The sequence below is a fragment of the Hevea brasiliensis genome, chromosome 6 (assembly GCF_030052815.1).
Source record: "Hevea brasiliensis isolate MT/VB/25A 57/8 chromosome 6, ASM3005281v1, whole genome shotgun sequence".
In the NCBI taxonomy this organism is placed as follows: Eukaryota; Viridiplantae; Streptophyta; class Magnoliopsida; order Malpighiales; family Euphorbiaceae; genus Hevea; species Hevea brasiliensis.
The window spans coordinates 105125125-105141187 of NC_079498.1; the positions used below are offsets into that span (position 1 = coordinate 105125125).

General features: G+C 31.0%; 1 protein-coding gene across 2 annotated transcripts; it reads left to right on the top strand.

Annotated features, from left to right (window-relative positions):
* Nucleotides 1–10358: 10358 nt before the first annotated feature.
* On the top strand, nt 10359–14249 carry LOC110645740 (auxin-responsive protein IAA26). Of its 2 annotated transcripts, none has more exons than XM_058149026.1 (6): nt 10359–11137; nt 11218–11833; nt 12510–12787; nt 13232–13379; nt 13785–13849; nt 13951–14249. In XM_058149026.1, exons 2-6 carry the CDS (start codon nt 11325–11327, stop codon nt 14025–14027), a joined length of 1077 nt encoding a protein of 358 aa, XP_058005009.1. In that variant the 5' UTR covers nt 10359–11137; nt 11218–11324; the 3' UTR covers nt 14028–14249. The 2 variants fall into 2 exon arrangements, with proteins under 2 accessions (XP_058005009.1, XP_058005008.1); XM_058149025.1 differs by having other exon boundaries at nt 10365–11137; nt 11258–11833.
* The last annotated feature ends 1814 nt before the right edge of the window (nt 14250–16063 follow it).

Below are 16063 nucleotides of genomic sequence, written 5' to 3' on the forward strand. Positions count from 1 at the left end.
CGCTCTCTAATATCAAGAGAATGGAATTGCATGGTTCGTCATAATTTTAGAACAACAAATTTTACTCCTAGTGCCCTTCCTCATGTGAGTTTTTTTTTATTATTATTTATTATTAAAAAAAGCAAAAAAGATTGCTTGAGTTCTTTTGAGCACTTGTCTTTAAAAATTATGTGGGAACTTCCAAATTATTATGTTGCTTGAGTTTTCATCTTTCTTTTGGTTGGTCCATTGATTCTGGTCCAAGTCTTTGCCCTTGTCGGTCTTCCACCTGCAATATACTTTGTTTTAAGCTTCTAGTTGTTCCCTGTCTTGTCAATGTAGAATTTTAGAACCCACATCTTAGTTGAATTTCTGAATCTATATATATATATATATTTTCCTTTTTTTTTAATTAAGTAAATAGGTTTGATTTCCATACGGTTTGAAGTCAGATTGAGAGAGCTTGCAATTGATTTTTTTTTTTGTCTATATATATATATATATATATATATAGTTTTTAAATGAATAAACTTTATAAAAAAAATTAAAAGAGAAAGTACAATTTAATATCATATACTTTCACGTTTTTTCAATTCAATGGTTAAAAAAAGTTTATTGATAAATCAAAAATTGAACCATCATACTGTTCACAAATCAAGAAAAAAGTGATTGATATTATTATGTTAATGTGGTGTTAACATGTCATGCTGATGTTAACGTCACATCTGACGTGGCATGCTGACATTAGCATCACATTATCAACATCAACATGTCACATTAGCTAATGTGCTAACATTATCATATCACGACAAACGTGATATTGATATTAGTATACCACATCAGAACCATTTCAATGTAATTAATGGTGTTAATTATTTTGTGAGCTCGAATTCATATTAGAATGAGCTCATTAATAATTGAATTAAATATTTGTATATATATTTATACAACTTACATGCGCACTTCAATTAATTTTATACGCATATTGATATAAATATTTGATCTAATAATTATTAAATTTGTTTTCTTATGAACTCAAATTTATGTTAGATACACTAAAAAAAAAAAAAATCCTCTAATAAAAGTTAAAGTATCAAACTATTAACTCAATAATGATCACACTTAACTAAATTATTGAAATAACTAAGGTAGCTTTTATTTTGTTACTAAGAAGCTAACTTTTTAATTTTTTTTTTAAAAAGGCATTATTTATTTGCACATTAAAATTGATTTGTCAGCATTTAAAAAATTAATTTTTATATTTTTTTATATAAATAACAATCCAAATATCCAAACTCCTCAATCACCACCACCATCACTTAATATATATATATATATATATATATAATAAAAATGAAAATATAAGTTTACTAAATATATTTAATTGATCATTGCTTTTTATTTAAAATAAAAATTAAAAAATATAAATAATTAAAAAATAATAATAAAAAGTTAAAACCAAGTGGTAGCTAAATAAGGATCAATGATTTGGATGGACTCATAGAAAATTAGAAATTCTACCATGTATTTTTATCATAAACCGAAGGTGAGTTGAAACCAATAAACTCCCCAAAATTATCTTTCTCTAATCTATATTTTCTGTGGCCCAACTTCTTATATTAAGTAGAATTTTAACGTCTCAAGCCCAACTCCAGCCCAGCCTAGCCTTGTAAATGGCCTCTTGGCCTCTGCCTTATGTTTTTATGAAACATTGACTATCGGATACAGACTCAATGAATAGATGGAAATTCTCAATGGAAGAAATTTCTTTTCTCAATAGCTTCCTTAAAATAAATTATTTGAAAAAAAAATTAATTGAATTCTCACATAATTTTACTTAATTTTTAATTAATTTTTAAATAAAAAATAATTGAATTTTTATTTTTATTTTTAATATAAGAATTTGTAAAAAAAATATATTCTTTTTTCAAATAATAAAAGAATTTTTACGTTTCATTTTATTTCAACTCAAACAGAAAAATCTTGAGAGTAAGAACCGTTCAACATAACATTCTTATAAAAAAAAAAAATCCTATAAAAATGAAAAATAAAAGTCAAAAATTTTGGCCAAGAACCAAAAATGTAGTTAGCCCATGTTGCACTTAGGAGTTCGGACAATCAGGAAAGCAACTGATGACTTCTCATTCTCCTTTCCATTTTAGACAAGACCATGAATACCCAAACGACCAAAATTGAAAACCAAATTCGAGAAACTTCACTTTAATTTGTAAGATGGGTTGAAAGACTTTTTGTAGGAATCCAGGGAACTTGCCATGCAACTTAGCTTTGTGGGTGGTTGGGTTAGGGACCTGGATGCCTTACAGTGGAAAATCTTGCACATTTCTTTTTATTCTTCCTCTTAAGAAGACTTTGAAACTAATTGGGTCAAAGCAACTTTCCTAGAACTCCAAATTAAATTACCCACGTTTTAATATGGAAATTATGAAATCCTTTTGGGGTGCTCTGTTATTGGATTCTGAGAAAATGGATGATTTATAAAAGAAGCATTGAGAAGAGAGAGTGAAGACAAAAAGAGGAAAACATGATGAGAAGATAGAAAGCATATTTTTCATCTTTCTCACACTCATATCAAACAATAATTTACGGCGCAAGCTGCGTTCACATGAAAGCCTAAATGAGATGAGATGATTTTGTTTTTTCCTTTTACAAAAATATATTTTTATTTTAAGTAATATCAAAATCTGAGAATAGTAAATAAATTATTGATTGTTTTTCGGATAGTGAAAGTCTATCAGTAGGATTTATAGTTTAAGGAATATTCGGCAAATGTTTAATATTTTAATTAGTTAATATATATATATATATATATTTATTTATACTATTCGGTGGTATAGTAATTAGTTACTATTCATATCGATTTAGAGGTCAAGGAAATATTTTGACTGAGATTGAGCATTCGATTCAAATCGAACTAAATCATTAAAATCGAATTATTATATTTTAAAAATCAAATCAAATCAAACCGTTCTATTTCAGTTCAGTTCAAATAAATCAGTTGTTGAGTTTTGATGAATTTTTTTTTAATTTAGACTTTATTTTTAAGTTATTTGATCTAATTTTAATTTTAATTTGAACCTAGTAATCATTAATTAATGAATTTAAATAATTTATATATATGTATATAATTACATATAATTCATAAATTTTTTATAAAAAAAATCAATTAAAAAATCAATAAAGTAATTTAGTTCGATTTGATTTAATTAATTTTTTTTTCTCTAAAACCAAATCAAATTATCGAATGAAGGTGGTTCAGTTCGGTTTATTCAGTTTAAATATAATAGTAATCACTCTTAATTTTAACTAAAATTAATAAGATGATACTACTATTTTTACATTTAAGCGCTAATTCAATGATTATTTTTTTAAAATACTTATTTTAAATCACTGTATAAATAACTAATTACTAACAACTAACCGTTATCTATTACTAAAATAATGGAATGGAAACCATAATACTTATTAAACAACTTAATAGTAATAAGTTAATAATTAAAAATTTGAATCCTATAATATATATTTTAGTCAATGAAATACTATAAATATAGAGGATCTCTATTGGATTGACAATGACATGATACTTAACTTTAATAATTTTAATTAATTTTGTAAGAGATGATTATCAAAGTGTCAATGCCAGGTAATAGTCGTGCCCTAATCGACACATACATAGATTTAGTTCTTTAAATCGTCCATCTCTTTTGGCTTTTTTTTTATAAAAAAAAAAAAAATTGCGCGTGCGTGAGAATGACAAAAGATGTCATTGTTAAGTTAATGCAAATCTTGACTTAATCAAGAATCAGGACACAAAATAAAAGGTCATCATAAAATTCAAAGCAAGTGGACTTGTTAAACCCTAATCATAATTAAAATAAATAATCAATTTTAATAATAATAAATTAAGGGGATTAAACTTTGTTCTTATGAACCCCCTATGTATGCATTGCATCATGAGTACATATAATAATAATAATAATAATAAAGAAAAGAGGCTTTTATTATGGTTGGTGTAATCAGCATCTTTATTATTATTGTAAGTGAGTCGAGTGTATCAAAATGTTAGTCTTTTGAGATTTTATGTCGAATGTGAAGTGTGTGTATATAAATTATAAGAATAAGGACTATTAAAATTATTATGATTTTAATAGCAATTCATTCATATCACTAATTTGTATATATGTGCTTTATCTATCAGAAAAAAAAAAAAACTTTTTAGACAACTAACTCATAATTCTAAATATCATCACCATCACACTACCAATTAAATAAGCCTAATAATTTTGTGTTGTATTTATACTAATTAATCACTTCAATAGCTACTCAATTGAAGTTTAATTTTTTATTTTTTTATTTTTAGACTAAATTAAATTTGAATTTAAAAATTTGAATTAATTTAAATAAAAATATAAAAAAAATTAAATTAAACTTTTCCAATAAATATAGAGATGGAATCGAACTTTTAAGTATATTAATAATTGCATGTATGCAAGCAGCTCTCATTTACTTAAATGATAAAATAATTGGTTAATGTCCAAATCAAGATTTTTTTCACCATGTGAAAAGTTTAGCAACATTACAAAATACGGAATGAAACAAGCCTAGCTAGTGCAGAAGTACTTTTCAAGTGAAATTAGGTTCAAATTTTGTTGATTATGGCATATATAATCCTCCTGAAATAAAAACTTCACAAGAAACACAAAGCCAAATCCAAGAATCTTGACAAGACAAAAGAAGGAAAGAATGGGTCACAAAATTAATAATGTTCTTGAAGCAATAGCGGAGCGTAGGGCAAAATTTAAGGGGACAAACAAAAAGGGACATAACAGGAACTATCAAGAGGGATAGTGATGGAGGCAATGAATGAAACGAATAAAAAAGAGAGGAAATAAGAAAGGTGGATAGGGATTTGAACATTAAAAGAGAAAATGCATAATTAGCTAGTGATGATAAATTTTACAGGAGTGTGTGGTGGGATGGTGGGGTATGCCAATTTGCCACCCCACCCCACCCACCACAGAGCTAGCCAGCCAAAGTTAAGGATATGCATCAATGTTATGTTATTGTGTTGATTTTAGATATGTATTTTAATGGGGTGGTTCTATGATGTTTAGAAACGTGGAAAAAATAGTCTCCCCACCCTCCCCTTTTTGGTGGGTATAGAGTACACAAGGGGTTAAGCAGCTGCAGCCTCAACCTCTTGTAGGAAGGCACACATGCAATTTCTTCTCACTCTCAACCAACCAATTAAGAAAAGTATTGAGCAAAAATCAAATAATGATAAATCAAACGGTCAGGATTATCCCATCAAAATGACAAGAGAGGCACCTTTAGTGCACCACATCTGAGTTGCAATAAACTCTCCCCTACTATAACTCTCTGGACAAAGAAAGCGTCATGATAAGCAGTGCACATTCTCCTTCAGTCCTTCTCTCCCGCTAAAAAGCTCTGCTATTGACATGACGTTTATTTCACGACCTGTTTCGTCCTTTATGCTCTCCACCCTATCACCACCATTCACTTTTCGATCAACTTTATGTTTTTATCCCAAGATTAGGATCTCTGTTCAAGATAATGTAGGGACATTAAAACGTACCTTTAAATTGCGATGCCCATATGCCAAGGCTTTAATAATGTGGGAGCATTCAATGCTTTGGTACAGTATTTACCCTAATTAACGACCTCAATCGTTTATATTTAAGGAAATTTTGTCCCGTTAGCGCTCCTCAGCACGCGCCACCAGCGCGAGGGAGAGAGAATAAAAGATTAATGGCCCCCACAAAATAGGTCGGACTCTAGGGATGGCACGTGTGTAACAAAACCTAAGATGCGCAGCAGCTAGACAGCAAAGGAAACCAATAGCCAGCCGCGAATGCTAGGCTAGGTTTCGTTCTCCAGTATCCAACCAGAAACCAGAGCTCACCTGTGGTTACTTTATCTGAGGTTAACAATATGGTTTGGTTAACTAACCTTGTATTGGCTGGTTCTCTTTCTTATGACTCACCAGACCTAATAACTCGGCGAGTTGTGTGTTGAGGGAACAAGAGTGACAGGTGGATAATGAAATGACGACGCTGCCCATCTTCGTTGTATAATTTTTTTTTAAACATATTAATATAAGCATAATGTTTTAATTTTCTCACTTTTAACTTTTTTATTACGTAATATTTGTATATCTTCAAGTTAATGTTCTTTTTTTATTTTCTATTATAAATATAAATATTTTTTAAAGGAAAATCAATATATAAAGATGAGCATTATCCATATTAAATCAATATTTTAAACATTTATTTGTATATCATCCTAAAAAATAATTTTTATTTAAAAATTATTAAAACTCTAAACCCATTAAGATTTTTTTAAGGAAAACCCCATTAAGATTATGGACGAATAAAAAAAATGTGTTTTTTTACATAAATATATTAAAATGTAAAATTATTTTTAAGAAACATGAAAGAAGCGTTTTTTATATTATTTATATTAATTTTATTAATCAAATAATTCATATATTTCTAATCCTTATCCTTGACACTCTATATTTTAAATATTTATCCATGTAACATACTAAGAAAAATATTTTTGGTTTAAAAATTTTACAAATTTATTATTATTATTATTATTATTATTATTATTATAGAATTAAATTTAACCCCCATAAAATATATTTAATTTAAAAAAATTTATTCAAGGGCATTAATATTTATTTAAAAAGCAATATATGAACGGGAAACAATGAGAAATTATTTTAAATTAATTATGTTACTTATCTAAAAGTCTTAAACATTTACATCTCTTTCTTTAATTAATTCTTAAAAATTGAAGAATTAGAAGTAAAAGAAAGAAAAAAAAATGAAAGGAAGAGAAGGAAAATAACTTAAAGGGTTAAATTTTTATTATTCATTCAATATAAATACTACACTAAATGAGGAACATATAAAATTTATATCGACTTTTTGTATCATCCCTTTTAAATTAGAACATGAAATTTCATAAATTCTAACATGAACTAATTGAAAATATATATTAATAGAAAATAAATCACATAAAAAAGAAATTGCCTTTTCTTTGATTAGTTAATTAATTAATAAGACTTATGCATTAGTTTTGAGGGAACTAAGACTCTGCTTATTTACTTTTTCTACACGTGATAACTTTTTTTTTTTTTTCAATAGCGTGTGTAATAAAATTTTTCTTTATGACCATCACCCATTCATAAATACATCATTTTCAATCACATTGTTATAAGTAGCTCGTGGGCCAAAATGATCATATTCCTTGTGAGAAAATATGCTTTTCGCCACACACATGCACATACACATACACATACACATACACATACACATATACATATGATGGACAAAATACTACTTACATATATTTGATCAGTCACAATCATTTTTATAAATTCCAACTATTTTTAGATTATTTAATCAAAATTTTACAAGTGGAAAATAATAGTTAGTCTAAAAAATATATAATAATTTAAAATTTATTAAAAAATAAATATTAATATTCTCTTTTATAGAAAAGTAAACCCTTTTATAATAAATTTCATATAATTATAAGAGATAATATATGCATACTTAATAATTTTTTTATCGGTAGGGAAGTGCTCGTTAAAGTAGTTACATCTGCAATCCAGTATATGCTATATCCTGTTTCAAAATTTCTTCAGGGCTTTACAGACAAATTAATCGAATTGTTACTAATTTTTTTGTGGGACCAGCAACAAGGAGAAAGAAGGATGCATTGGGTTTCATGGAAAGAATTTTGCTCTTCCAAGGAGAATGGTGGGTTGGGCTTTCGAGAGCTTTAATATGGTTCTACTAGCGAAGCAAGGCTGGGGAATTCTTTCTAATCCTACATCACTTCTATCTCAGTTATTGAAAGGGAAATATTTTCCTTCAACCTCTTTTATGCAAGCTCGCTTGGGTAGCAGGCCATCGTGGGGGTGGCAAAGTATCCTTTGGGGTCAGAAGGTCCTTCAACAAGGTCTCAGATGGCATCTTGGGAATGGTTTGTCCATCATGTGTAAGGAAGATAAATGGATTCCTAATATTTTTCCTCACCCAGTCCGTTTTAAAAATTAACCATAATTCCTCCATTGTTTGGATATCACAACTCATAGATACAGTTACCAACTCTTGGAATGTTAGGAGGCTTAAGGAAAATTTCTATAAAGAGGATGTTGCACTCATTATGGCTATTCCAGTAGGACTCCTTTGATGTGAGGATAAACCTGTGTGGCATCTTGACAGGAGAGGAATTTTCACAGTTAAATCAGGCTATAGAATTGCCTAACAGCTTAATAATGCAGATTCTCATTCCTTAGCTGCTGGTCCAGGGCCAAATTCTCTAAGCAACAATGTTGCTTTCTGGAAACATTTTTTGAATCTTAATCTTTTGGGAAAAATTTTGTTCCTTCTTTGGGGTTTGCTTAAAGAAAGAATTCCTGTCAATACATTATTAAACAGTTGTTTTTCCAATCTTACTCTAGACTGCATCTTTTGCAGCAATAGCTAAACCTTGAAACATCTCTTTTACTGTTGCCCTCACTCTGCTGCTGTTTGGTTACATTCCCCTTTGAGACTCTGATCAGCCTTACTTGCTCATAATTCTATGAATGATTGTTGGTTGGAGGTTTGTGACCCTCTAATTCATTGCGAGAATGGTATGGAACTCATTCAAACTACTGCATTTACACTTTGGCATATTTGGAAAAGTATATGCGAAGCTATTTTTCAACACCATCTCCTCAGCTTCTAGGAAGCGTTACATTTCGCCCAATCTCACCTTGAAGAATTTCTGATAGCTCAAGCTCCCTAGCATCAGCAAGCAACGGTTATCTCAAATTCATTTCCTTGGCAATCCCCTCCTCCCATGTTTTTTAAATTGAACTTTGATGCTGCCATTGACATTCACAGGAGGGTTGGAGCTACTGTTGTTATAGCTCGTGATTTCAGTGGTAATTTCCTTGATTGGTCTTGTAAACTGTGGTATAATCAAGTTGACCCCCTTATCCTTGAGAACTTTGCCTGTTGAGAGGCCGTCCTTCTTGCACAGAAAATGGACATTTCTATAGTGCTTATCGAAGGTGACTTGGTGACAGTTATGAATTCTCTCAAGGGTGCTTCGAATCCTCTTTTCATTCAAGCTGTGATATTTGATATCTCTCATCTCTCTAAAGATTTCTAGGATTGCTTCTTTGTGTTTATCAGAAGAGGAGCTAACACAGCAGCCCATTGTCTAGCTCAACAATTCATTATTTATCTTTTAGATGTAATCTTGCTTTTTAATACCATTTTGTAATGCATACTTTGCCTCTTAAGGCCATGGAATGATATCCTTCTATCTTTGAAAAAAAAATAATTTTTTTGATAAAATAAATAAAGGATAGAATACACATAAGGAGATTAAAAATATAATTCTATATTTTTTTCAATAAAACAAAAGGAGAAATAATTGAATTAAATGCAAAAATAAATTAACAAGAATTTAAGCATAACACGCAAGGGCATTATGGTCATACAGAGAAAGTTTGATTGGGTTAGTTAGCCACTTGTGTATGTACAGAATTCGTGAAACCAGCTGATGAGCATATGCCATTCTATACGTATGTACAGAGCCATAATACTCCTACACACAACAACCCAACAAAAGATTGTCTCCTTTTCTACTGATAGGATCAGAGTTATGTTCAAGAATTGTGTCAGGTTCTGCACATCTTGATCGCATCTCAAGAAAATTTAACAATCCAATGGCCTAAAGTCATTGTATCATACATCAATTGATGGAAAAACACCCTCTTAACATTGATTCTCCAATACCCATTTGCAGAGATAACGTGACTGTGGACGGAAGAGAGAGAGAGAAAGTGCAGACAAGATCATGGGATCTGCATGTTTTTACTGCACTAGCCCTGCAAATATGGATCATGCAAATCCTCTCCCTCTAATTTTCTTTTTTATTTTCTTTTCTCTTTCTCTGCGTGTGGGATTAAAATAACAAGAAAACAAAATACTATCCCCACACATATCATTTTCTTGACCTCCTAAAAGCAACCCCTCTGCCTCTTATGTCTTAATTTGAGCCTAAAGTCTCTCTCTTTTTATCTTTCTCTAATCAAAATTACATCTTAATCAAACCTCTCCTTAAGTAATTAATAGTTTGCTTTTTAATTATCAAAGCAAAGGATTGATTTTTCTGCTATATACAGTGAAGGGTATAACTAAATCAACTTAACAAGTGGCTTTAATGGCTTGAATAATGGATTTTTGGTAAACTCTTTCCTTCTGGTTGGTTGGTTTGTGTACTAATAAAGGTTATTTGACTATAATTCAAAATAAAGCTTAATCAAATCCAAAGTGGGCGTTAATAGCTCTCTCTCTCTCACTAGACTTTGTTTTTCTCTTCCTACGTACCATAGGCTGTAATAAAGGGGGGTGTTCCCCGGGGTAGTGTGCTAATAAGGCTACGATACATTTGCGAAGTCAGTGGTGGTGTTGAGAGACAGAGAGAGAGAGAGAGAGAGAGAGAGAGAATCTTTAGGGAGGTCAGCAAGAGCACTCTTTGCTTCCTCAGCTGAATAACCTAACGTTTTTAGAGGGCTCTCTCCTGGGTTGCGTGCGGTTCGCTCTATATTCCCCGTTTCCTGTTTTTAGGTTCCTGAGCGTGGGAGATATAAAGGAATCTCTCATTCTCTCTCATATTATCTCTCTGGTTATTATTATTTTTTAAAAATCTGCATCTTAATTTCATTCTATACCCAAATCACATCTCTCTTGTCACCTCTTATGCCAAAAGCAATAGAACGCACTAAGCGTGCTAAGAAAACATACAAAAGTCGCTATTATATATGTCTCTTTTCTTTGCCTTTGGCCTTTGAGTTGTTAAAACACTCAACTTTGTGGTTTTCTTTCTCTTGGGTGGGGTTGTTGTCATTATTTTCTGTTCTGAGTGTGTTGGGTTTAAGGATTTTTAAGGCTTGAAGCTGTAAAAGCTGGCTCTTGTGTTGGCAGTTGTATCGCTATTTCCTGTCTGGTTTTTAAATTTTTTTAGAGGTCCGAAGAGTTCCTTTTAATCATTTGAGGATGCTGGTCTTCAAGTTCTTGAGTGCTGGTTAAAGGACTATTAGCAGAAGGTATCGAACTAGTTTCTTTCTGTTTCATTTGTTTACTTTTCTCATGATATGGTTTTTAAGTCAAGTTTGCTGATAAATAGGTTAAAAGTCTCTGACTTTTGCTTGCTCTTCACACTCCAGTGGGATTTTCCTGTATTCTTGCTTCTTTCTGGTGTTTAAAGTTAAACAAGTGATATTTATCTGCTGAATGGAGGGTTGTTCAAAGATTACTGAGGCATGTCCTCAGTTACTGGATTTGATTCCAAGAGAAAGGGAATGGCTAGTTAAAAGAGCTGATGAAAGATCCTCAGAGGAGAAGAAGCTTGAACTAAGGCTTGGTCCACCTGGTGAAGAATGGTCTCTTCGCGAGAACGCTAAAAACGCAGATGATAGAGAAAGAGATGAATCTCTTCTCTCTCTTGGGTACTTCTCCAATGGAAACCAACATACCCGCAAATTTTCTTCACCTGAAAACCTACAGCCTGGTTCTGTATGGTTCAATCAACAACTATCACAACAAGCGAAGGCTACTCCATTTCTCCAGTTTCCATCAAAAACAGTAACAACACGACAGAGCCTGCCTGTAATGGCAAAGGAATCCTCACAGCCCTGTTGCACTAAAGTGGTTGTAGACTTGCAGCAGAGCGCAGAAAAGAAGGCGTTTTCACCGCCAGCTCCTGCAAATACAGCTGTTGTGCCCAGCAGCTCTCAGAAAAGGTACTCCAGCTTTTTACCTCTTTTCCTCCTCTCTCTCTTTTCTATGTCTCTTTTTTTTTTAATTTTTATTTTTTTTAACTTTTTGACAGAGGATATTCACTCCATCATCATATATTTGTTTGTTTCTTGTTTTTATGCTTGTAATGTGATTTCTGCTTTAGTGGTACTTGTTATTTTCAATTTAGTGCTTTTGGACGCTCCTTAACCACCGCATCATTCAAAATTTTGCTACCTGGTTTTTTACAACTGATTCTTGATATTTCTTAGCTTAGTTTGGCCATCAACAGCAAAAATCCTTACCTTTCCTTTTCTTTGTAACTTTTGCTATTCTAGTAATCCTTTCTTTCCATGTCTGCTTTCCCTAGTGATTTAGATCTTATCTTCTTCAGCCTATTTATTGTAGGGTAATTTGTATGATAGTTCTTGATTTCTTGAAATATGAGTTATGAACTATTTCTACTTTCGTCTTTCTAATTCTTAAGACATGGAACTACTCGTGGGACTTTTGTAGCTGCTATTTCCGTGCTATGTATATCTCCACATGCTTTGTTCTTTTCTATTTGTTTTGTTTATTTAGACTGTCCTTTGTTTCCCATCTAAGATTAATAATTTTAACTATCACTTAGCTCTGTATTTTCTTGTCTGATTTACTCTTTAATGGCGTTTTTAAAAGCAGAACTGCTCCTGGTTCAGTTGTGGGTTGGCCTCCAATTCGTTCATCCAGGAAGAATCTTGCAAGCAGCAGCTCGTCAAAACCTGTTACTGACTCACAAAATGAAAGCCCAAACAAGAAGGTTGCTAGTGAAAAACCAGTTGAAACTTGCAAAAAAGGGATGTTTGTAAAGATCAATATGGATGGTGTTCCCATTGGAAGGAAAGTAGATCTTACAGCCTATGACAGCTATGAGAAACTGTCCACTGTTGTTGATGAACTCTTCAGAGGCCTCCTAACAGGTTTTTGCTCATCTTTTCTATAACAATTTGACCTATATGGTGAATTAATTTTTGGGACCTGTTTATTGTTACTGCATATAATTGAGTTACTGACCAATAATGGTGTTCTCTTTATTTAGCAATAGTATTGGCATGCCATTGAAATAGTTCTGTCATCTAGCTAATTTGATTAATTCAATAAATCAACATAACACTGTCAATTTGTAATCTACATAAGGTGACATATTCCCAATCTAGTGATACCAAAAGAATTTTATACCTGTCTAGCTGCCACGTTGGTCGTCCAATTTATTTGATTAGTGTACTCCTGAGTCCTGTTGTTTAGGTTTCACTTTATTTGATTATTTACTATTGCTTATCAGATGTAAGCTCGTGCTCATGTTGATCTTAATTTAGTGCGCATAAGGTTCTCATTTTGTTTGTTTTTTTGTGTTTTATGTTTAGCTCAAAGAGATTCCTCTGCTGGTGGAATCATGAGTGAGCAAGAGGAAGAGAAAGCGTTTATGGGCGTATTGGATGGAAGTGGGGAATATACCCTTGTTTATGAGGATAATGAAGGAGACAGGATGCTTGTTGGGGATGTGCCATGGCAGTAAGCATCTTTATCACTGTGGATCTGATGCAAAATTTTTGATTATTCAATCCCATATTATACTCCTAGCACTTGGTGATTGAGCTTATAACAACACACCTTGTATGCTTTTATGTAGTTTTGTGCGACTGTAATAACCGTATTAGATTCCTAATCCACTTGTTTGTAGCAAATCATCAATGTTGTCTATAATTTATCCATGCAATCCCACAACTCAATGCAATGGCATGCCTTTTTATCATAAAGAAACTGTACTTTTTGTTTCCTGTTCTCGTTAAAAACCTAAAACCTGAGTGTTAAACTTTTCTTTCGGCTTCTTGTTGCTGTAATTATGCTTAGGAATTTGATCTATATTGTGGTATCTTATTCTAACTATATGTTATAATATGCTTTGTTAAATTGTAGCATGTTTGTGTCAATGGTGAAGAGGCTTCGTGTATTGAAGAGCTCTGAGGTTTCTGCGCTGAGCCGTGAGTGATTAATAATGTTACGAAGAACCTTCGATTCATTAATTTAGTATTTACTTAAGCCCCACTCCTCTGTGTTAATCTGAAAGTTGTATTGTTTTCAGTTGGAAGCAGCAAGCAAGGCAAGGAAAGTACTGATGAAATGAGAAGGAAGAATTTTGCTGTGAAGATTCTCTTTTAAAGCTTGAAAAGAGAAGCCTTGAATTTTATCTTCTTAGTTGATATTTTGTCCCTTGTAATATCGTATGCAAACTTTTCAACTCACAGTGTATGTCTATGCCTATGTGTATTTTTTCCAGTAACCCCTTGTTTAACTTGCTCATTTTGCCTTAATGCAATGTTGAGCAAAGCATAATAACTGTGTTTTGAGCTTAATGTACAAGTCTGTTTAATTAATTACCCATTAAGGCTGTTTTGGGCTGAAAAATAATCTATGTTCTGTGCCTTGCCTTGAGCCCATAAACACAATTAAGTGACAAATGATCAATGGTATGTTGATGTGTCAAACTCCTACAAAATTGCAAGAATAATGGGCTGTAAAGCTCCTACACTTTATTCTTTAGCCGTGCAATTGGAACAAGTACAATATTTGAAGGGTCCTTTTGGCTTTGGGCGGTGAGAAAGTGTACAATATACCCTTTTTTGTTCAAAAGGCTAGACCCTCGATTAGTGATATGCTCGTAGGTCTCTCACAGCACTATTCCTTTTCTTAGGTCCCCCATAAATTAATTGGATCCCCTTGATTTTCCACCATAGATCTTGTATTGTACGGTTTCCTTTAGATTTTGAGTTTATATCATGTTCAAGGTACGACAAAGGCTTATTCATCTTCTCTATTATAAAAATTAATTATGTTATAATAATTAGATGGTAAGACTTGACTTCAAGAGTTTTTCACTTTTTATTTACATTTAAAGGTGAAAAAAATTCAATCAAATTATTTTTTATTTGATAAAATGTATTTTTTTTTGAAAGAAAGAAAAAAGATGATGAAATGGGGGTACAAAGATGCTTGGGGAGTTTTGTGGGGTCATTTTCATTTAGAGCTACCTAACTTTTTTTTTTTTTTTTTGACAGAGAAACACACACAGAAGTATAGGAGTTACTGTACTAACACTCACACCCAGATAATTATTGACTGGGTGTAACCTTAGCACATGCTTATAAACCCATACATGCACAATTCTACAACCGATGTGGGAGCCCGAAGGCTTTGTCCTGAACACATCACACATGGGACCTCAATCAGACCACACCGATCACCACAAGAATGGCTCAAAGCCTTTTGATTTTTTATGATAGAGAGAAACACACACATGATGATATAAGAGTTATTATACCAATACTCATATTGAGATAATTACTAACGAAGTGTAATTTTAGCACATGTCTATAAACTCACACTGATAGCTACCTAACTTGGAAGGCAAAAGCTAGTCTTAAATGTTTCAAGGGAATCAATCACATCGTACAAATGCATCTTCTTTCATATTTAATTAATTTCTCTTTTTACATTTTTAAACAGATATTAAATGAATGTGACTGATACAATTATTTATTTATTTATTTTTAATTTATTTAATTCTGATTAAAATTAATTTATACTCTAAATTTTATTATTCTTAAAATCACTCAAATACCATTGAATAAAGACACCAACAGAAAGATCTCACGATACTGAATCTTTGAAATCCACACAGATAATAATCGCTATCGAGGCATAATTTAATTTTAAAATATCTTATATTTCATTTTCTAAAATTTTATTTTGAACTTTTTTAATCCTTAAAATATTAAATTAACTAAATAATTTTTTAATCTCTAAAAAGTTAAAAAATAAGAGGCTATGATATTAGTTTTTAATATCTTAAAAGGTAATAAATTTGTTTAATTTTCTGATCAATAAAAAAAATTTTACTTAGACTTTTTTTTGTTTAATTCTATAGTAAAATTCATTTTATTTATAAATGAATTCTATGATAAAATTTTTTTATAAATGAATTTTTTAATTTAATATATTTTATATTAAATATGAAATTTATTTTATTTAATATTGTGTTTGAAATAAAATAAAATAAAATATAATAAAAAAATAAAATTTTTACTTAAAATATATATAATTTTAAATTTAAAATTTATTTATAAATTTTATCAATTTCGATGAAATATGATTTAGTTATAATAAATTTTATAAAACTGATTATTAAAAATTTTAAA

What these genes read in the sequence shown, in the direction of transcription:
- LOC110645740 (XM_058149026.1), top strand. Translation starts at nt 11,325, where the DNA reads ATGGAGGGTTGTTCAAAGATTACTGAGGCATGTCCTCAGTTACTGGAT. An exon ending in GTTGGGGATGTGCCATGGCA is followed by an intron (nt 13,380 to 13,784) that starts GTAAGCATCTTT and finishes GTTAAATTGTAG; the next exon opens with CATGTTTGTGTCAATGGTGA. An exon ending in TGAGGTTTCTGCGCTGAGCC is followed by an intron (nt 13,850 to 13,950) that starts GTGAGTGATTAA and finishes TATTGTTTTCAG; the next exon opens with TTGGAAGCAGCAAGCAAGGC.